Source organism: Phyllobates terribilis, unplaced genomic scaffold (genome assembly GCF_046119375.1).
Source record: "Phyllobates terribilis strain yellow unplaced genomic scaffold, ASM4611937v1 Scaffold_5__5_contigs__length_657084704, whole genome shotgun sequence".
Taxonomy (NCBI): domain Eukaryota; kingdom Metazoa; phylum Chordata; class Amphibia; order Anura; family Dendrobatidae; genus Phyllobates; species Phyllobates terribilis.
The window spans coordinates 396020903-396043309 of record NW_027362765.1 but is presented as its reverse complement, the minus strand read 5'-3'; the positions used below and the strand labels follow the sequence as shown (position 1 = coordinate 396043309).

The 22407-nt window shown below is 43.1% G+C and overlaps 1 protein-coding gene across 1 annotated transcript in view; it reads right to left on the bottom strand.

Moving 5' to 3' along the window:
• ABCC2 (ATP binding cassette subfamily C member 2) overlaps positions 1–22407 on the bottom strand; it is an 84685-nt gene that overhangs the window by 27591 nt on the left and 34687 nt on the right. Inside the window, exons 13-26 of the mRNA XM_073685027.1 lie at positions 22142–22288; positions 16031–16115; positions 12154–12220; positions 11595–11721; positions 11307–11483; positions 10656–10823; positions 10225–10408; positions 9626–9752; positions 9414–9531; positions 7060–7279; positions 6649–6803; positions 5580–5735; positions 904–1103; positions 687–813 (exon numbers count right to left, since the gene is read on the bottom strand). Of these exons, the coding sequence (XP_073541128.1) occupies positions 687–813; positions 904–1103; positions 5580–5735; positions 6649–6803; positions 7060–7279; positions 9414–9531; positions 9626–9752; positions 10225–10408; positions 10656–10823; positions 11307–11483; positions 11595–11721; positions 12154–12220; positions 16031–16115; positions 22142–22288 (2058 nt within the window). The remainder of the gene's footprint in view (positions 1–686; positions 814–903; positions 1104–5579; positions 5736–6648; positions 6804–7059; positions 7280–9413; positions 9532–9625; positions 9753–10224; positions 10409–10655; positions 10824–11306; positions 11484–11594; positions 11722–12153; positions 12221–16030; positions 16116–22141; positions 22289–22407) is intronic.

The window sequence follows — 22407 nt, the reverse complement described above, 5'->3', positions numbered from 1 at the left end:
ACTGTTGATTTTTACCAAATAAATAAGAAATGAGTGAGTGTTGTTATATGACCATATTCACATAGTAAAGGTTTTTGTTTGCTTCGCTGCTCCAAAAAAAATTTTTCAATCGCCAACGTTTGAAAGCTTTTATTTTTTATTTTTGGGTTGATAGAGTTATATAAAGGTTATTATTTATTTATTTTTTTATTGGGAGGATTTTTGAGTCCCTATGAATTTTTAATCTGTTTTATGTCCATTTTTGTTGAAGGTTTATTTGACCAAAAATAACATAGATTTGGCCATTTTTGATCATCATTTTGTTTCAATTATCTATATTTAAATAAAAAAAATCTTGCAATTTTTACACTGGCCACTATCACTGGCACCGCTCACCTGCCAGAAAAACTCTTTAAAGATAGTCTCAATTAGTTAATAAGCTGATCACAAAGTGACCCTCTTACTGGGACCTTTAGAGATCAGTTGAGATCTGGAAAAAAAACTTGGCACTAAGTGTTCAGTTTTTCTGCAGCGCCACCACTGGAAAAGTGAAGTGTTACACAATGCCCACTGTGTAATGAGGGACGGGGTAGGGTCCTCCAGAGTAAGACCACCTCTATAAATTCCTCAATAAGGTAGATGGAAATGGACAAGAAATAGTAAAACCTTACATTTATCTTATTGTTTTGCCTTTCATTGTGACTCACATTGAGTGCTGCGGAAATAGAAAGTCCAACCGTCCCACTGTCCACCGTGTCCCGGGCCAACACAGCGAAGAGCGCAGCAAAAAACACCGTCAGGTTCCCCACAAATTCAAGACGGATGGCCAGCCACCTGCAGACAGTGACACACAGACGGGAAATTATGAGAGATACGTCTTTTATCACAAATCCCAAGGACTGAAACGCGTTGTGGACGTTTTACCTGTTGGAGACAATCCAGGAGTAAACACTCTTCTGATTGATATCTAAGGTGTCTTCATTGTGCTGGAGGAACCTCTGCTGATGTCCATAAGCCCGGATGACGGACAGGCCAGAAACTGTCTCCCCGAAGTGAGAATAGATGGGCGACCTTGTGACGGAATCCAGACGTCTCAGCTGACGAGAGGTTGTGACGTAAAACCTCTACAGACAATGACAATGTCATGTTTCTTGATATTTGCAAGTATAAATAGACATCCGTGGGAATAATGGTCATTAGGGGGAAGATGTAATCAAAACGTGATCTATTATTTAAATCAGGTTTTTGTCTTCTATGTGTTTTTTTATTGTATTATTTTTTTATCTGATATTTATTAAAAAAAATAGTGATCTTTCATTTTTCACACTGGCCACTAAGGCTTTTTTAGACTCGCACTTTTTATTCTTTCAGAAAGAGTTTTCAGCAGGCTCCTTATCATCAGAGACAAGATTACAGTGACTGATAACACCTCTATACACAGCTGATAACAGAGGATCCACCATTCACAATAGGTGATGTCACAGCTCACCTCCTCCTCCTGTACAATGACTGATAACACCTCTATATACAGTAGATAACACAGAATCCACCATTCACAATAAGTGATGTCACAGCTCACCTCCTCCTCCTCCTGTACAATTACTGATAACACCTCTATATACAGTAGATAACACAGAATCCACCATTCACAATAAGTGATGTCACAGCTCACCTCCTCCTCCTCCTGTACAATTACTGATAACACCTCTATATACAGTAGATAGCATAGGATCCACCATTCACAATAAGTGATGTCACAGCTCAACTCCTCCCCCTCCTGTACAATGACTGATAATACCTCTATATACAGTAGATAACACAGAATCCACCATTCACAATAAGTGATGTCACAGCTCACCTCCTCCTCCTGTATAATGACTGATAGCACCTCTATATACAGAAGATAGCACAGGATCCACCATTCACAATAGGTGATGTCACAGCTCACATCCTCCTGTACAATGACTGATAACACCTCTATATACAGTAGATAACACAGAATCCACCATTCACAATAAGTGATGTCACAGCTCACCTCCTCCTCCTCCTGTACAATTACTGATAACACCTCTATATACAGAAGATAGCACAGGATCCACCATTCACAATAGGTGATATCACAGCTCATCTCCTCCTGTACAATGACTGATAACACCTCTATATACAGTAGATAACACAGGATCCACCATTCACAATAGGTGATGTTACAGCTCACCTCCTCCCCCTCCTGCACAATGACTGATAACACCTCTATATACAGTAGATAGCACAGGATCCACCATTCACAATAAGTGATATCACAGCTCACCTCCTCTCCCTCCTGTACAATGACTGATAACACCTTTATATACAGTAGATAACACAGAATCCACCATTCACAATAAGTGATGTCACAGCTCACCTCCTCCTCCTCCTGTACAATTACTGATAACACCTCTATATACAGTAGATAGCACAGGATCCACCATTCACAATAAGTGATGTCACAGCTCACCTCCTCCTCCTCCTGTACAATGACTGATAGCACCTCTATATACAGAAGATAGCACAGGATCCACCATTCACAATAGGTGATGTCACAGCTCACCTCCTCCTGTACAATGACAGATAACACCTCTATATACAGTAGATAACACAGAATCCACCATTCACAATAAGTGATGTCACAGCTCACCTCCTCCTCCTCCTGTACAATTACTGATAACATCTCTATATACAGTAGATAGCACAGGATCCACCATTCACAATAAGTGATGCCACAGCTCAACTCCTCTGTTCATTGCTGCTAATGTACATGTGTTTTCTGAAACAACTGGAAGTCACAAAAAGCCCCAGTGCTCTTTGTCTCTACAGGAAGTGTCGGGGCGGCTCTTTGTCTCTACAGGAAGTGTGGGGGCGGCTCTTTGTCTCTTTACAGGAAGAGTGGGGGCGGCTCTTTGTCTCTCTACAGGAAGTGTGGGAGTGGCTCTTTGTTTCTAAAGGAAGTGTGGGGGCAGCTCTTTGTCTCTACAGGAAGTGTGGGGGCGGCTATTTGCCTGTACAGGAAGTGTGGGGGAGTCTCTTTGTCTCTACAGGAAGTGTCCGGGTGGCTCTTTGTTTCTAAAGGAAGTGTGGGGGCAGCTCTTTGTCGCTAAAGGAAGTGTGGGGGCAGCTCTTTGTCTCTCCACAGGAAAGGGGGGGGCGGCTCTTTGTCTCTAAAGGAAGTGTGGGGGCGGCTCTTTGTCTCTCCATAGGAAATGTGGGGATGGCTCTTTGTCTCTACAGGAAGTGTGGGGGCGGCTCTTTGTCTCTACAGGAAGTGTGGGGGCGGCTCTTTGTCTCTACAGGAAGTGTGGGGGCGGCTCTTTGTCTCTACAGGAAGTGTGGGGGCGGCTATTTGCCTCTACAGGAAGTGTGGGGGCGGCTATTTGCCTCTACAGGAAGTGTGGGAGTGGCTCTTTGTCTCTACAGGAAGTGTGGGGGTGGCTCTTTGTCTCTACAGGAAGTGTGGGGGCGGCTCTTTGTCTCTCTACAGAAAGTGTGGGGGCGGCTCTTTGTCTCTACAGGAAGTGTGGGGGCAGCTCTTTGTCTCTCTACAGGAAGTGTGGGGGTGGCTATTTGGCTGTACAGGAAGTGTGGGGGCGGCTCTTTGTCTCTACAGGAAGTGTGGGGGCGGCTCTTTGTCTCTCTACAGGAAGTGTGGGGGCGGCTCTTTGTCTCTACAGGAAGTGTGGGGGCGGCTCTTTGTCTCTCTCCAGGAAGTGTGGGGTCGGCTCTTTGTCTCTATAGGAAGTGTGGAGGAGGCTCTTTGAAGTGATTGAGATGGCTCTTTTTTTCCAAAGGAAGTGTGGGGGCGGCTATTTGGCTCTATAGGAAGTGTGGAGGAGGCTCTTTGTCTCTACAGGAAGTGTCGGGGTGGCTCTTTGTCTCTAAAGGAAGTGTGGGGGTGGCTTTTTGTCTCTACTGGAAGTGTGCGGGCGGCTCTTTGTCTCTCCACAGGAAATGTGGGGATGTTTCTTTGTCTCTACAGGAAGTGGGAGGGCGGCTCTTTGCCTCTACAGGAAGTGTGGGGGTGGCTCTTTGTCTCTACAGGAAGTGTCGGGGTAGCTCTTTGTCTCTAAAGGAAGTGTGGGGGCGGCTCTTTGTCTCTACAGGAAGTGTGGGGGCGGCTATTTGCCTCTACAGGAAGTGTCGGGGTGGCTCTTTGTCTCTACAGGAAGTGTGGGAGTTGCTTTTTATCTCTACAGGAAGTGTGGTGGCGTCTCTTTGTCTCTACAGGAAGTGTCCGGGTGGCTCTTTGTCTCTAAAGGAAGTGTGGGGGCGGCTCTTTGTCTCTCCACAGGAAATGTGGGGACGGCTCTTTGTCTCTACAGGAAGTGTGGGGGTGGCTCTTTGTCTCTCCACAGGAAATGTGGGGACGGCTCTTTGTCTCTAAAGGAAGTGTGGGGACAGCTCTTTGTCTCTACAGGAAGTGTTTGGGATGGCTCTTTGTTTCTAAAGGAAGTGTGGGGGTGGCTATTTGGCTCTACAGGAAGTGTGGGGGCGGCTCTTTGTCTCTCCACAGGAAATGTGGGGATGTTTCTTTGTCTCTACAGGAAGTGGGGGGGCGGCTCTTTGTCTCTACAGGAAGTGTGGGGGCGGCTCTTTGTCTCTCCACAGGAAATGTGGGGATGTTTCTTTGTCTCTAAAGGAAGTGGGAGGGTGGCTCTTTGTCTCTACAGGAAGTGCGGGGGCGGCTCTTTGTCTCTACAGGAAGTGTCGGGGTAGCTCTTTGTCTCTAAAGGAAGTGTGGGGGCGGCTCTTTGTCTCTACAGGAAGTGTGGGGGCGGCTCTTTGTCTCTACAGGAAGTGTGGGGGCGGCTATTTGCCTCTACAGGAAGTGTGGGGGCGGCTCTTTGTACCTACAGGAAGTGTGGGGTCGCTCTTTGTCTCTACAGGAAGTGTGGGAGTGGCTCTTTGTCTCTACAGGAAGTGTCCGGGTGGCTCTTTGTCTCTAAAGGAAGTGTGGGGGCGGCTCTTTGTCTCTCCACAGGAAATGTGGGGACGGCTCTTTGTCTCTACAGGAAGTGGGGGGCGGCTCTTTGTCTCTACAGGAAGTGTGGGGTCGGCTCTTTGTCTCTCCACAGGAAGTGGAAGGCAGCTCTTTGTCTCTACAGTTAGTGGGGATGGCTCTTTGTCTCCACAGGAAGTGTGGGGCAGCTCTTTGTCTCTACAGGAAGTGGGGGCGGGTCTTTGTCTCTACAGGAAGTGTGGGGACGGATCTTTGTCTCTACAGGAAGTGTGGGGGCGGGTCTTTGTCTCTACAGGAAGTGTGGGGGCAGGTCTTTGTCTCTCTGCTCTTGCTCTCCTGTTTGTCATACTGCATACAGGCATGACTTAGCGGCCGGCTTTCAGTTCAGGACAGGCAAACCATAGCACAAAGGTAAGAGCAATGCATGCCAGGAATTACAATAAGGGAAGTTCCAGCCCCTATAGTGGTGGCAGAATGCCATAGACTATAAGTAGCGAAGAAAGAAACACAGCAGGAAATAAACATTGGCAAAGGAATTAAATCAAATGTAGTAAAATACTGGACATCCAAAGGGAGCTAAGAAAAGTCAGACACCATTAAGGATGTTTACCTGCACAAAGTAATATAAAACGACTAACGGTATGATGACGGCGGCAAAGATAGGAGTAGCCCAGCAGATGAGAAACAGGGTGCTGATCACCCCCAAGATGCAGGAAATCCAACTACGGAATGACATGGGGATGGTTTCATCCACGGTGAAGATGTCCTGGAAGCAAATAACATTCATTTCGATAAGATGATGTCATTCTTTTTCACCAGTTTTATGAAGGTTGTCCGTCATTCCACAAGACTTTTGTGCTCTCTGTCGTTTCACCAAACTTTACATAAATCAATGGTACAAGTGAAAATAAGATACTGTCTGATACATCTTACAGAAAAACGATTCTTTCTCTATATATAAGCTACTTTTTTCCCTCTTCTCTTCCTCCACTTTGAAAAACTGCTAAAATCTTTTGTGGTTAAAACTGCTCACTGAGATGTTCGATTACAGATGACTATTGAAATTTATGGAGAAGAGGGAGAAGAAGTGTGATAGAGAATTGCAGATGCATAGAGACACTTCTGCTGTTTTCCAGTGTTTTATTTCACTCCAGAGCTGGATTCATAGCTATGCTGCTCAGCACTGCTGTTAAATGTCCTACATGCTTCTGCTTTCTAGTGTTTTATCTCACCACAGAAATGTATTCACAGCTACACTGCTCAGTGCCAGTGAATAATATCCTCTTTGCTGCTGCTTTCTAGTAAGTGTTTTATCTCACCACAGAAATGTATTCACAGCTACACTGCTCAGTGCCAGTGAATAATATCCTCTTTGCTGCTGCTTTCTAGTAAGTGTTTTATCTCACCCCAGAGCAGGACTCTCAGATACACTGCTCAGTACTGCTTTATAATGACTCCCATGCGGCTTCTTAACATGTACTACGTAGAGACAGGAGAGCATGAATCCCTCATGCCCTAGCAAGATGTTCCGCTGCTGCAGGATGTTATGTCTTAATGGATATACCATGGTAATGTTTGTGGCTATGTTACCAGTCTTCAGTTTGAACAATCTCAAATCTATCATCTCAGGCATCCCCAAGAAGCAACAAACTCTTTCAATAAAAATGAATGTTACTGACCTTGGCAAACCTGTTGACGATGCGCCCAGTTGGAGTGGTATCAAAAAACTGCATAGGTACGTGCAAGATATTTCGCAGCAGTTGTGTATGGAGCAACCTTGATGCCCGCACCGTACCGGCAGCAACCAGAAAAGCACTGAGGAACACGAAAATACCTGAAAAATACATATACAAATCATTACTACCCCATAAAGTGTTACCGCACAATACTGGAATGTAGGGGCTTGGAGGAGCCGCAGACAACCAGATATTTTTCTGTATTGGCCATAAAGATGATTAAGGTTATGATATGTGACCACACTGGCTCAGATTTGCTAGAGCTTGAGCCCACCATTCAATTCTTGTGCACTAGAAGGGGGCTATGGGGTCCATATGTCTATATCCAGTAGAAAAATGATTGTTACTTCTTACCTTGTATCACTCCCAGGGCTCCAAACACCCCGACCCGCATGTCTCTCTGCGAGACCGGATAGGTCCTATTATAATATTCCACAGCGTCCGACGTCCACTCACTGATCCAGATGTTCTGTCCGACAAAGGCTGCATTTTGTAAAATGAAGGTCAGCAATATCGTGACAGAGTACCCCCATCCAATGGCACGAAGGTACTTCATATACAGAGAGAATTTCACCTGCAAACAAAACAATGATACAATAAAAATGAAAAATCTCTTAAAGAGGAAGATTTATCAAAACGAATGTAGAGAGGAAAATGGTGAAGTTGTCAGATGTCATTTGTAGAGAATGTATTACAGTTTTGGGCCATCTTTTCTTAGAAATCTGCATCGTACCGTTCCTCTGTTATTCCTCCTAGAAATAATTTACCAAACGGGGGATACTAATCCCTTTAATAAGTGTTTGGATGCTGGAATTCCTTCCTTGGAAGGAGCATGATGGTGTCATGTACAAGAAATCTTCTGAAAGTGCTGTGCCTAGGATTGGCCAACTCTTCTAGGAATCCAAGAAGTTCCCCTTTTTAATGGACAATCAAGCAGAGTGGGCAAGTACAGTTGTGCTCAAACGTTTAGATACCCCGACAGAACTTTTCCACTAAAGAGACCTGGGTGCATCCTGCATAAAAATGTGCAAAAAAGATGAAAAATGGTGTATAAGATAAATACACCACATGAGGTATTAGTCAATATTTTGGCCAAAATAGATAAGCTGGTGGCCAAAATATCGACTAATATCTCATGTGGTGTATTTATCTTATACACCATTTTTCATCTTTTTTGCACATTTTTATGCAGGATGCACCCAGGTCTCTTTAGTGTTGGCTGGGTGAATTGGGGCGTCTGTCCTGTGTGGGTGCACGTATTATAGTGCTGGGCAGCCCGCCTGATCTAATAGTATGGGCGTCATCAATGGGCTGCAAGCCAGACACTGTGCATCACACATATCTGTGTGACTGGCGCCCTAAGCAAACTCTATCGGTGTGCATTATAATACTACACAGCCACCCCCTCCATGAATTGGTAGGTTAGTGAGTGGCTGTTTGCATCAGTATCCTGCACATGTGCTGCCCCCGCCTTTATCATGGAGGCTTGCTGCATCCTGCAGTCCATTGTTAATCTGACCTGGTGTTGGTAAAGTATTATCTTTTACTGTGACGCTCTGTAAAAACCAAACCACGGTCAGGTAGACCAACAAAAATTTCAGCCACAACTGCCAGGAAAATTGTTCGGGATGCAAAGAAAAACCCACAAATAAATCAGCTGAAATTCAGGACTCTCTGAAAACTAGCAGTGTGGCTGTTTCAAGATGCACAATAAGGAGGCACTTGAAGAAAAATGGGCTGCATGGTCGAATCGCCAGAAGAAATCCATTACTGCGCAAATGCCACAAAGTATCTCGCCTACAATACACCAAACAGCACAGAGACAAGCCTCAAAACTTCTGGAACAAGGTCATTTGGAGTGATGAGACCAAAATTGAACTTTTTGGCCACAACCATAAACGCTACATTTAGAGAGAGGTCAACAAGGCCTATGATGAAAGGAACACTATTCCTACAGTAAAGCACAGTAGTGGATCACCACTGTTTTGGGGATGTGTGAGCTACAAAGGCACAGGAAACTTGGTAAAAGTTGAAGGAAAGATGAATGCAGCACGTTATCAGCAAATACTGGAGGCAAATTTGCACTCATCAGCCCGGAAGCTGCGCATGGGACATACTTGGACGTTCCGACATGACAATGATCCTAAACACAAGGCTAAGTCGACCTGTCATTGGCTACAGCAGAACAAAGTGAAGGTTCTGGAGTGGCCATCTCAGTCTCATGACCTCAATATCATTGAACCACTCTGGGGAGATCTCAAGCGCGCAGTTCATGCTAGACAGCCGAAGAATTTACAGGAACTGGAGGCTTTTTGCCAAGAAGAATGGGCAGCTTTACCATCTGAGAAAATAAAGAACCTCATCCACAACTACCACAAAAGACTTCAAGTGGTCATTGATGTTAGAGGGGGCAATACACGGTATTAAGAACTGGGGTATGTGAACTTTTGATCAGGGTCATTTGGATGTTTTTGGTTGTCATCAAGATTTATAAAGAGAAAACACAGTAGCTTGACAATAAATGGCTTCACCCAACCAATAACCATGAGTGGAGAAAAAGTTTTTTGTTATCATTCATATTCTCTGAAACAAGGCCAACAAAGCAAAAATACGGCCGGGGTATCTAAACTTTTGAGCACAACTGTATGTATTAATCCCGCACGCACGACTAGTTGATGAGATTTATTGAATGGCGTAGGTAATTCTACCTTTCCGGTCTCCACTGTTTCTTTCTCAATAAGCTGCTGTCCTTTGGCAGTTGTCTTCTCCTCTTCACCCTTCTCCTTCGCTACATCCTTCAGTGACTTCCTTAAAGTGCCATTCATACTATAGGACAGGCAAGACGCATACGGTCAGGTTCATAATCAGTGCCGTAATGTGTACTACAAACATTTCTGTATACTATATCTATCAGCCTCACCTGCCGAGCTTCTTCTTATGGAGACTGTTCTCTCTCTTAAGGGTCGTTGTCACAATGTCTTCTGCTACTTCTGCGGCTTGTTCTATGGGGTCTTCACCATCATCTTCCTCATCTGCCTTGAGTAGCACTGCATGGGGGACAATAGGGAAACCAGATAAGTTGTGCAAACAGTAATGTATGAGTTGTATATTTCTGCCTCTGTACACCTCCTGCTATCCATGCAGAGCTCCACTCTAGGGTCCGATCGAGTGATCAAGTGCGGAGAATCTATCATTTCATTTTCAATCTTGGCAAATCTCAATGTGTTGAATATACTAGTCTCAACTTCCGATTATTATATAAGTAATTCAAGTGATAGACTTATCATATACAAGAATAGCCTGGTATATATAATCCTGGCACAGTGTAGGATACAAATTATATCTAGTAATATAGTTTAAGTGGAAGGTCTTCTGGAGATGTTATTGGAAATGTATCTTGTAGGGTCTTCTCAAATATCAAGCAAAAAAAATGTAATGAAGCCAATACACAAGCTTTTGATATTTTTCCAAACAACCAGACGACTATGAAAGAACATTGCCTATCTACATTAAATGTACCAGTCGGCTCTGAGTCCTTGACATGGTCCTGCTGGGCGTATGTCCTGAGGAACTCTGCAAAAGCTCCATTGTTGGCCAATAATGTTTTGTATGAGCCGGTTTCAGTAACGCTGCCATTCACTATGACCACAATTTCATCTGTGTGCTTTAGAAAGCTTACACCGTGCGTGACCAGGAGGCGGGTCTGCGAAAAGATGAGATGTGAGAAGTTCACAACCATGTACCTCTAGAAGATTGTACTATATCAGTCCAATACTGCCGAATCATATAAGAGAAAGTCTAGTAATGATGGTGGCCTGACAACGTCCTGCACTTGGGGATGGATATTTTATCACCTCGCCTCTGCAGAGCAATTTTTATAGGGTTGATTGATGTTTCCACTTATCTATTGGTTTATATCACAATATTGAGTTTTGTTATCTGTGATTTACCTTGTTTTTGAGTAAACCATTGGGGCCAACAACCTTCTCAAATATGTGTTTCCCCACATGAGCATCGACAGCCGAAAGAGGGTCATCGAGGATGTAGATGTCTGTATTCTGATATACAGCCCGAGCTAGACTCACACGCTGCTTCTGTCCTCCACTCAAGTTTATTCCCTAAGTGACATGAAAAGAATAAAAAAAAAAACTAGAAAGATCGGTGGGAGTCCCAGGGATCAACCCCCCATATCCTAGTTTGAAAGCAAAACTAAAAACTTTTTTTACGTTATCCTCCAGGCATTGTAAGGTTATGAAGTTTTGTAATATAATTAATTACCTTGTTTTGCATCCTCTCCCAGGCACAGTGCTGTTTCAATGCCCAGTTCATGCTGCTTTATAAGCTGCTTTCAATTGCTGCTCAAAAAAAGATCCATACACTATAATTAAACAATCTTTGTACAGGAATTTCCCTGTCTGAGTACAGAGTTGGGGAGCAGAGAGGCGTAGGCAAGGAAAATACCGCACACTGATTGTTTATGGATCTTTGCTGAGCAGCAGTTGAAAGCAGCTTCTAAAGGAGCATGAACTGGGCATGCGAAACAACACTGCAGCTTAATTCTTGGAAAAGAAGTAAGTTTTATTACTGACATATAAAATTACCTTTTCTCCTATCTCAGACATATCTCCTCCAGGTAACATCTGCAAATCGGGAAGCAGAGCACAGGCTTCTAGAACCCGTTGGTATCTCGCCTCGTCTAGTGGTGACCCAAACAAGATGTTATCTTTCAGCGTGGCATTCTGAATCCAGGCTTGTTGAGGAACATAAGCCACAGATCCCTGAAATACAAGTTTACATTACAAACAAGATGTCCCATTTCGCATCACTCTATACAAATATCCTCCCATCAGTATAAAACATAGGAAATGTGGGCAATATTCTCATTATACCTTTATGTTGATGTGTCCTTTGACATGATCCATTTCTCCAAGCATTGCAGAAACAAGAGAAGATTTTCCAGACCCAACCCCACCAACTACTGCAACAAGATGATTTTCCTTAATTTCCAGGTTGACACTACAAGAAAGGACATAAGGACATCAGAACAAGACACATTGAGGACAATGTAGAATTTACCCATACAAAGCCTCATAAATAGAAGAATATCTACTGCACCCCTGGGACATTTAGAAAATTTCCAAAGTTTGTGGCAGACTTGTATAATGGAACGTTCGCTTGGACACTTGGCCAAAGCACAACACTTCAGCCTTTTTGGCTACAAGATCATGAGGACGCGTTGGATATCGAGAATCAGGCCTCCACTACCTCTCTGACACAACGTTGGATAATCAGTTTGTTTCTATTGGAACATTTGGGCTCTTGATTTCCAATTACACATAGTAATAATAGGTAATGAGGGCTGCAATTATCCTATTTGTGGCAACATGATGGGCCGTCCATTATTTTACTTCTATTTCAGTACACATTAAACATAGAATAATGCCTTACTTCTTCACTGCTGGAGACGTGCCGGGCTCCCAGGTAAAAGAGGCATCAGAAAACTGGATGGCAGCATCTGTAATAATAACAGACTTCTCACTTAGACTGTGAACCTATGCATTGTTAATAGGAACCGGTCATGTTCAAAATGGTATGTGATCTGCAGGCAGGATGCTATAGAGCACAAGATGCTGATCAAATTGATATATATTTTTTGGGGAAAATTTTTAATAAACATTGCATTTTATTAATTAAAATCCCTGGAGTTTGTATGTATATGAGTCCAGTGGGCGATCTTATTCAGTGTTTGACAGTCTTCTCTGTATGACCATGCATGCAGAGATAGCTGTCAATCACTAGTAGGACCACCCACAGGACTCATGCATACAAACACCAGGTGTCATGCTCCTGGATTCGATCCCTTGAGCTTGTGTTCTGTGATTAGCTTCTCTTTCTGCCAAGCCATAGTATACACTTTTCTCTGGGTGTTTTAGTTCTGCTATTCTGGCTGCAGTCAATAAGGTGTTTTCATTTACTCTGTTTATCTGTCCTATCGCATTTTGGGTGCAGCTTTAAATAACCTTCCTCACTGGTGTTTCCTTCTGGTGATAGATTAATTTAGATGTTCTGACATTCTATTGATGTTTGGAGCCAGTCTGTGAAACTCCAGGTAAGGGTTTTAGCTTTTCAGTTTCTTTGCTATACTTTGCACCTATCTTCTGTTTATCATTAGTAAGTAGGCAGTATATTTGTTAACGGTACTTGCTTTATTCTGATATTTCATTATTTACTTTACTCACTTTGGGATCTTTCTTTTGTTCAGCACACTTCTGCTCTAGTAGGTAATTCACACTCTGCTCTGCCCTCCAGTTCTTTAATCCCTGGTGTTATGCTACACAGGCATAAAACCAGGGATATTAATGAATAAAATACAAATTATACTGAATCTTATACAAACCTACTTATGATTTCTCTCAGTTTCGTTCATATGATCATTTAGTCCCCCATACAGTTTGAATTTGATTACACATTCCCTGTTTACACTGGAAGTTGTGCTGTCAAAACGGATTGTCGGCCGATCACTGCCATGTTTTCACAATAATAGGGACTGAGTCAATTACGGACCCATGTTAAAGGGCCTTAAGCAAAATATATGAACACGGATGTTTTCTGTGTATGTTCCTGCTAAAAAATGACTTCAAGTATTACTCTATATGATGCTGTATTAGTGGACTTATGAAATTATGTTAATCTGGTCCATGGGTAATTAATAGAGATGAGCGGATCAATTCTGGCATGAATTTTTCAAAAGTAATCAAAGTTTGTGAATCTGAATAATTTGTGATTTGTTTTGGACAAATTACCTAAAATGGCCAGCGGTGGTTAGCATAGAACAGAGAAGAAGGAACACATGACCCCAGACACAGCCCGGAAGGCGACCTCATAATACTTACAGTTATCCCACCCTATAGCACATCCAATCATGATAGGTTAAAGACATTGATGATTTACAGCCACTATAAAAGTCCAAGCAGGAAATACTGCTGCCAATTTGTTGGGAAAGTGGGTAGGAGAGAGGACATCAGAGCTCAGTTAGAGAGACATTGTGAAGAGAAGGAAATATTGTGGGCACAAAAAAGAATAGAAAGATTTAATTACAAGAAATTAATAGAGAGAGAGGGATAGGAGTCAGTGACACTGTGCCAGGAATGGAGTAGCTTCTTGCATGGCAACTCAATTTTTGCACTTGTCCAGTGTCTGCTTTTGTCACACCCAATATTGCTGTATTTTGTGCATCAAACTACTAACATTTAAAGGCCACCCCACCGATTTTTCTAGCTCAGTCTGTGACCATTTACTGAGGCACTGCACTAAATAGCCAGTGCAGGTTCAAAGGTGCCTCATTTATAAAATGTCTAATAAAAGAAAGAATGGCAACGAATGGGGTAAAGGAAACACCGATGCCTCCCCCAGTAAGAATATAAGTGGCTGTTGCGGTTACTATCCATTTACCCATAGCCATATATGTCAAGGTCATTTGGATATTACTAAGGTTGTGTTTGTGCTAAAGAGCTTGAATAGGATAGGATACAGTCTTAGGAGACCTCAGAGTGTTACTGTCAGGGATTCTACAGAGACGACACCGGGTAGATCACGCAATATCTCGCCGTTGCCGTCACTCTGTCAGGATTTCGTCAGGAATGCGCGAGCACACGATCCCGACTACTCGCTACGTAGGTATCAGCAAGATCGGCAAGCGACCAGTGAGCGTATGGCATCACACCTCCGGATTCCAACGCATGGAATACGTGTATACGCACGATAGCCCAATTATTAATATTCTCTGCCACCATCATTCAGATTTGAAATATAATACAGGCCTGGGCGGACGCCTGCATACTGGTAGCATATATGGCTTCGGGGGAGGGAACGATTACAGAACAAAAGAAACAGAACTATTCAATTTTATATTTAATCCAAAAGGGAGGCAGTGTTATGAAAAATATACAAGATTTTACAGAAGGGGACAATACAATACATAAGCAATTACACAAAATAATAAGGATTAAAGAAGAAACTTACTCTATAAAGATTACTGCGACGATTCAATATAGCCGGAGGGGAGCTCTCCTTATGACTGTTCAGTGGAATGTGACCCTTTGCTTATGATACATATGCTCCCTGCAATAAATACTGCTCCAACCTCAGCAAACTATTTTATGCTGAAGGGAGAGACCTGGCTACACCCTCTGTGCTGACATCACGGTGCTGGTCTCCAGTCTGCATATTTTTATTGAAAACGCTAACTTCTGCGATAACTTATCCCTGGTTGCTCGCAGAAGCTTGCAAGCGATGCCATTTTTTCCATTATGAGTTTGCCTTTCCATAGAGACCATGCATGGCATAGCTGTGCTCTGGTATTTTGTTACTTTTGACCCACAGCCCCCTGGACGGGATTACGGCTATGGAAAAATAAGCATATTTCTCCTTGGCTGACACTGCCACTAAAAGTATAGGTATCATTATTATCAGAATTATGGAACTTCAGTTATTCCATATTTCATATCGGCTTCGGTTGGACTGGGGCTTCGGCTAAAACTCCCTGTGACGTCCCGCGAATCAAGCTCCAACAGTTACGTGTAAATTGATCGCCAGCCTGTGTCTAATCGCCCCCTGTTTTTGCCAGGGAGAAAGACCCTCACATTTTAATTAGGTTGTAGCTTTACAAGTTACTTCTACTGTAGGACTGTAGGTGATAATTTGCAGAGAGACAGATGCTGGACTGTCAGCTCTCCTATGACAAACGGGGAATAACGGAGGGGTGAAGAGGGCCTTGGGAGGGGGGAGAAAGAATATTTTCAATATTTCTCAATATTTCCCTGACAGTTACACACATCTTTTCAGGACAAACTGCGGATGTGGAGTACTTTCGATTCATAATGAATTAAATTTTTTGTCTGATTGAGATCCTAAACATATTTAATGAAATTCGCTCATCTCTAGTAATTAATATAAAAACGTCGCTAAGGTCCATACAGTGGGCATTCTTTTGCAACCACTGGGCTATAGAGATGAGCAAATCGATTCACAAGACCCTGGTTTTCTGTGGCTGCTGGATGGGAGCGCTGCAAACTGCCTCCAATCTACTGGCATCCCTGGCTCCTCTTTTGATTAGCCGGCCTGGTGCGACATCATTTGTATGTTATGCCACAAAGATAGCGGGTCAACAAATCAGAAGAGGAACCTGGAATTCTGGAAGTTAGGAAATGATTTGCAGGGTTCCAATCTGAAGCTGTTCCAGAGTCCTCCGAACCGATTCGCTCATACTGGGTGACTATTATATACTTTACACCCTCATATTAGGGCATTGATTTTCGATTCTTACCAACATCAGGATCATTGGTGATGGAAGAGGTATCCAAGTCGTCCCCACCCAAGTATTTCTCCAGCCGAGCAGAAGATACATTAGTCTGCAAACAGTCAATAGAGATAATTAGACAAGTCCTGATTGTACATAAATAGGTATACAGGTGCTTCTCACAAAATTAGAATATCATCAAAAAGTTAATTTATTTCAGTTCTTCAATACAAAAAGTGAAACTCATATATTATATAGAGTCATTACACACAGAGGGATCTATTTCAAGTGTTTATGTCTGTTAATGTTGATGATTATGGCTTACATCCAATGAAAACAGAAAAGTCATTATCTCAGTAAATTAGAATACTTTATAACAACAGCTTGAAAAATGATTTTAAAATCCAAAATGTTGGCCTACTGAAATGTATGTTCAGTAAATGCCTTCAATACTTGGTCGGGGCTCCTTTTGCATCAATTACTGCATCAATGTGGCAATGTGGCATGGAGGCGATCAGCCTGTGGCCCTGCTGAAGTGTTATGGAAGCCCAGGTTGCTTTGATAGCCGCCTTCAGCTCATCTACATTGTTGGGTCTGCGGTCTCTCATCTTCCTCCTGACAATACCCTATAGATTCTCTATAATAGATTCTCTATGGGGTTAAGGTCAGGCGAGTTTGCTGCCAATCAAGCACAGTGATACTGTTGTGTGTAAACCAGGTATTGGTACTTTTGGCAGTGTGGACAGGGGCCAAGTCCTGCTGGAGAATGACATTTCCATCTCCAAAAAGCTTGTCGGTAGAGGGAAGCATGAAGTGCTGTAAAATGTCCTGGTAGACGGCTGCGCTGACTTTGGTCTTGATAAAACACAGTGGACCTCCACCAGCAGATGACATGGCCCCCCAAACCATCACTGATTGTGGAAACTTCACACTAGACCCCCAGCAGCTTGGATTGTGGCCTCTCCACTCTTCCTCCAGATTCTGGGACCTTGATTTCCAAATGAAATGCAAAATTTACTTTCATCTGAAAACACCTTGGACCACTGAGCATCAGTCCAGGTCCTTTTCTCCTTGGCCCAGGTAAGACGCTTCTTGTTTATTGGTCATGAGTGGCTTGACACAAGGAATGCGACACTTGTAGCCTATGTCTTGGATATGTCTGTGTGTGTTGGCTCTTGAAACAATGACTCCAGCAGCAGTCCACTCCTTGTGAATGGCCTTTTTTTAACAATCCTTTCAAGGTTGTGGTTATCCCGGTTGCTTGTGCACCTTTTTCTAGCACACTTTTTCCTTCCACTCAACTTTCCATTTATATGCTTGGATACAGTACTCTGTGAAACGCCAGCTTCTTTAGCAATGTGTCAATGACTGCCTTCTGGACATCTGTCAAGTCAGCAGTCTTCCCTATGATTGTGGAGCCTACTGAAACAGACTAAGGGACCTTTTTAAACACGTAGGAAGCCTTTGCAGGTGTTTTTTGTTAATTATTTACTGAGATAATGACTTTTGTGTTTTCATTGACTGTAAGCCATAATCATCAACATTAGCAGAAATAAACACTTGAAATAGATCACTCTGTGTGTAATGACTCTATATAATATATGAGTTTCACTTTTTGTATTGAAGAACTGAAATACATTAACTTTTTGATGATATTCTAATTTTGTGAGAAGCATTTGTATAGATCTATATAAAGTATATAAAGAAATATATATATTGATATTGAGATAAATATATATAGTGACAGAGTCACTGTTGTTATAGGCAAGGGGAGGTATGTGTCACTCCGGCTGCTAACCTGTGTGAACTGAACCTACAAACTTTCCTCCAGCATGTTATATGTTGGGGGTTAATTCACCTAAAGGGTGTGGTTTTGTGTGAATGGCAAAGAAGGTGGGAAGTCCAGGGGCGGATATACCGCCGATGCAACTGCACCAGGGCCCAGCGGTGCAGGGGGGCCCTTGCAGGGTGAATAATAATGAGGGCAATCTGGCCAGTTTATCGGAGCCTGACGCTCCCGTGGGCCCATGGCCAGATTACCCTCACCCTGAGCAGCGGGCAGGGAGCAATCGCAGCAGCTCTGCTGCCTATAGGAGAATCAGCGGAGCTGCAGGGATCCGTACTCTGCTTCCTGCATGCCTTAACTCTGTGTGACACAGACGCGCGCTGCTTGATGACATCAGCAAGCAGAGCGCGCCTGTGTCAGGGAGAAAGTTGCTGGTGAGGACGATGCTGCAGGGGAGAGGGCTGAGAGTTATGTTGTTTTTTTTTATTTTATTTTATCCAATACACTGGGGCAATGATTGGGGACAGCAATGATGAGGATGATGGGGGGGAGAGCAATGATGGGGGAAGAGCAATGATGGGGGGAGAGCAATGATGAGGGTGATGAGGGAACAGCAATGATGGGGGACAGTAATAATGGTGATGGGGGAGAGAAATTATGAGGGTGATGGGGAAGAGCAATGATGGGGTGATGGGGGAGAGAAAATATGTGGGGTGATGGTGGGAGAGCAATGATGGGGAGTGAAGGGGGAGAGCAATGATGGAGTGATGGGGGAGAGCAATGATGAGGATGATAGGATGATGGGGGGAGCAATGATGAGGGTGATGGGGAAAGCAATGATGGGAGTGGTGTGCGACAGAAATGATGGGGGTGGTGTGGGACAGCAATGATGGGGGTGGTGTGGGACAGCAATGATGGAGGTGGTGTGGGACAGCAACGATGGGGGTGGTGTTGGACAGCAATGGTGGGGTGGTGTCGGGCAGCAACGATGTGGGTGGTGTGGGACAGCAATGATGGAGGTGGTGTGGGACAGCAGTGATGGGGGGTGTGGGAAAGCAATGATGGGGTTGTGTGGGACAGCAATGTTGGGGGGGTGTGGGGCAGCAATGATGGAGGTGGTGTGGGAGAACAGTGATGAGGGTGGGGGAGAGGACACTGAGGTGTGATGTGAAAGAACAAAGATGGGAGGAGAGCGATGATGGGGGTAAGGTGCATAGGACACTTTATAATGAAATGAAAGGTGGAAGAAGATGCTGTCAGGGACTTGTAATGAATTGGGATGTGGCTGAGGATGCTCAGTACCTGATAACGTCTTCTCCCACCTCCAAAGTGTGGGGGAGACGTATGTATGTATACAATATACTGCATGTGACTTTGTTATTTTCTAGGCTGGAGATCATCGTGACAAGACGAGTCATGGCTGGGAGATGTCGACATGAAGGTCTGACCAGATGGAGAAGAAGCAGCAGAAACCGGCTCTCATCAGATGAGACGTCAGCGGTAAGTGCCTGGATGTAAATATTATTCTCTATCTGCACTGTGTGACTTGGAGTTATAATGTTATCTGTAAAATCCCTTAAGCCGCATTCTCACATTTGTGTGAAATCTCTGTGTGCTGCCAGATTTTTTCATTAGATGGCACACGGACTCGTAGAGTTTTGTAGATCCATTCACACATCTGTGAAAATCACGGATCTGAGAATGAGATCTAAGAGGGTCAGAGAATGTCCTGTTCTGATCCAATTTTGAGAATCAGAATAGGACATGCTCAATGCGTCTGTAAAACAGGGCAGCACACCGACACTGCACACAGATGCAGGAATGTAGCCTTATTATGTATAGCACACTCCCTTAGTATACAGACTTTTATATATATATATATATATATATAGTATATATGTGTGCGTGGCTATATATAATAATGTATGTAAAGTGCTGTGGAATATGTTAGCGCTATATAAAAATAAAGATTATTATTATTATATACAGTACAGACCAAAAGTTTGGACACACCTTCTCATTTAAAGATTTTTCTGTATTTTCATGACTATGAAAATTGTACATTCACACTGAAAGCATCAAAACTATGAATTAACACATGTGGAATTATATACTTAACAAAAAAGTGTGAAACAACTGAAAATATGTCTTATATTCTAGGTTCTTCAAAGTAGCCACCTTTTGCTTTAATGACTGCTTTGCACACTCTTGGCATTCTCTTGATGAGCTTCAAGTGGTAGTCACCGGAAATGGTCTTCCAACAATCTTGAAGGAGTTCCCAGAGATGCTTAGCACTTGTTGGCCCTTTTGCCTTCACTCTGCGGTCCAGCTCACCCAAAACCATCTCGATTGGGTTCAGGTCTGGTGACTGAAGGCCAGGTCATCTGGTGTAGCACCCCATCACTCTCCTTCTTGGTCAAATAGCCCTTACACAGCCTGGAGGTGTGTTTGGGGTCATTGTCCTGTTGAAAAATAAATTATGGTCCAACTAAACGCAAACCGGATGGAATAGCATGCCGCTGCAAGATGCTGTGGTAGCCATGCTGGTTTAGTATGCCTTCAATTTTGAATAAATCCCCAACGGTGTCACCAGCAAAACACCCCCACACCATCACACCTCCTCCTCCATGCTTCACGGTGGGAACCAGGCATGTAGAGTCCATCCGTTCACCTTTTCTGCGTCGCACAAAGACACGGTGGTTGGAACCAAAGATCTCAAATTTGAACTCATCAGACCAAAGCACAGATTTCCACTGGTCTAATGTCCATTCCTTGTGTTCTTTAGCCCAAACAAGTCTCTCCTGCTTGCTGCCTGTCCTTAGCAGTGGTTTTCTAGCAGCTATTTTACCATGAAGGCCTGCTGCACAAAGTCTCCTCTTAACAGTTGTTGAAGAGATGTGTCTGCTGCTAGAACTCTGTGTGGCATTGACCTGGTCTCTAATCTGAGCTGATGTTATCCTGCGATTTCTGAGGCTGGTGACTCGAATAAACTTATCCTCAGAAGCAGGGGTGATTCTTGGTCTTCCTTTCCTGGGGCGGTCCTCATGTGAGCCAGTTTCTTTGTAGCGCTTGATGGTTTTTGCAACTGCACTTGGGGACACTTTCAAAGTTTGCCCTATTTTTCGGACTGACTGACCTTCATTACTTAAAGTAATGATGGCCACTCGTTTTTCTTTACTTAGCTGCTTTTTTCTTGCCATAATACAAATTCTAACAGTCTATTCAGTAGGACTATCAGCTGTGTATCCACCAGGCTTCTGCACAACACAACTGATGGTCCCAACCCCATTTATAAGGCAAGAAACCCCACTTATTAAACCTGACAGGAAACACCTGTGAAGTGAAAACCATTTCCGGCGACTACCTCTTGAAGCTCATCAAGAGAATGCCAAGAGTGTGCAAAGCAGTCATCAAAGCAAAAGGTGGCTACTTTGAAGAACCTAGAATATAAGACATATTTTCAGTTGTTTCACACTTTTTTGTTAAGTGTATAATTCCACATGTGTTAATTCATAGTTTTGATACCTTCAGTGTGAATGTACAATTTTCATAGTCATGAAAATAAAGAAAAATCTTTAAATGAGAAGGTGTGTCCAAACTTTTGGTCTGTACTGTATATATATCTGTAGCTTTGTCGCAGTAAAAGGAGGGGGGCCCATACACATTTCTTGCACATTTTGTTTTGCCGTTTGCCAGAGAGGCCGTGTTTATTTTTGCTGGAGCTGCAGGGCTTTATGCCATATAATAAACCTGCAGAGAAAATCCAGTTCCTGAGTCTACTTCCGAAAGCGGCCGAGTGAGTCGTCTTACCACAATATATATATACAGTACAGACCAAAAGTTTGGACACACCTCCTCATTTAAATATTTTTCTGTATTTTCATGACTATGAACATTGTACATTCACACTGAAGGCATCAAAACTATGAATTAACACATGTGGAATTATATACTTAACAAAAAAGTGTGAAACAACTGAAAATATGTCTTATATTCTAGGCTCTTCATAGTAGCCACCTTTTGCTTTGATGACTGCTTTGCACACTCTTGCCATGTGTTAATTCATAGTTTTGATGCCTTCAGTGTGAATGTACAATGTTCATAGTCATGAAAATACAGAAAAATCTTTAAATGAGAAGGTGTGTCCAAACTTTTGGTCAGTACTGTATATATATATATATATATATATATATATATATATATATATATATATATATATACATATGTCAGTAAGAATGACGTTGCACCCTGATAACCAGAAGGGAATTGAGCACTGCCCAGGAGCCCATGGCGGTGCCGCTCAGTAACTATTATGGCCTCACCCATATTCTGTATATAGATCTTATACACACCTGCACCATGTTAGAGATAAGCATAGGCAGCATGGCGAGGGGGAAGCGTAGAACATTAAACAGAGAGATGGATGTGAAGGCTTTCTCTGCAGTCAGCACATTAGTTGGTGCAACTACAACATACACAGCGAAACTTGCAACAGATACCTGCAAAAAAAAGGTAACACAATGAATATAGAGGATGCCAGTGTTTTATCTACGGGGCAAATTTATCAAAGCCATTTAAAAGTAAATTTGTCCTTATTGCCCATAACAACCAATCAGGG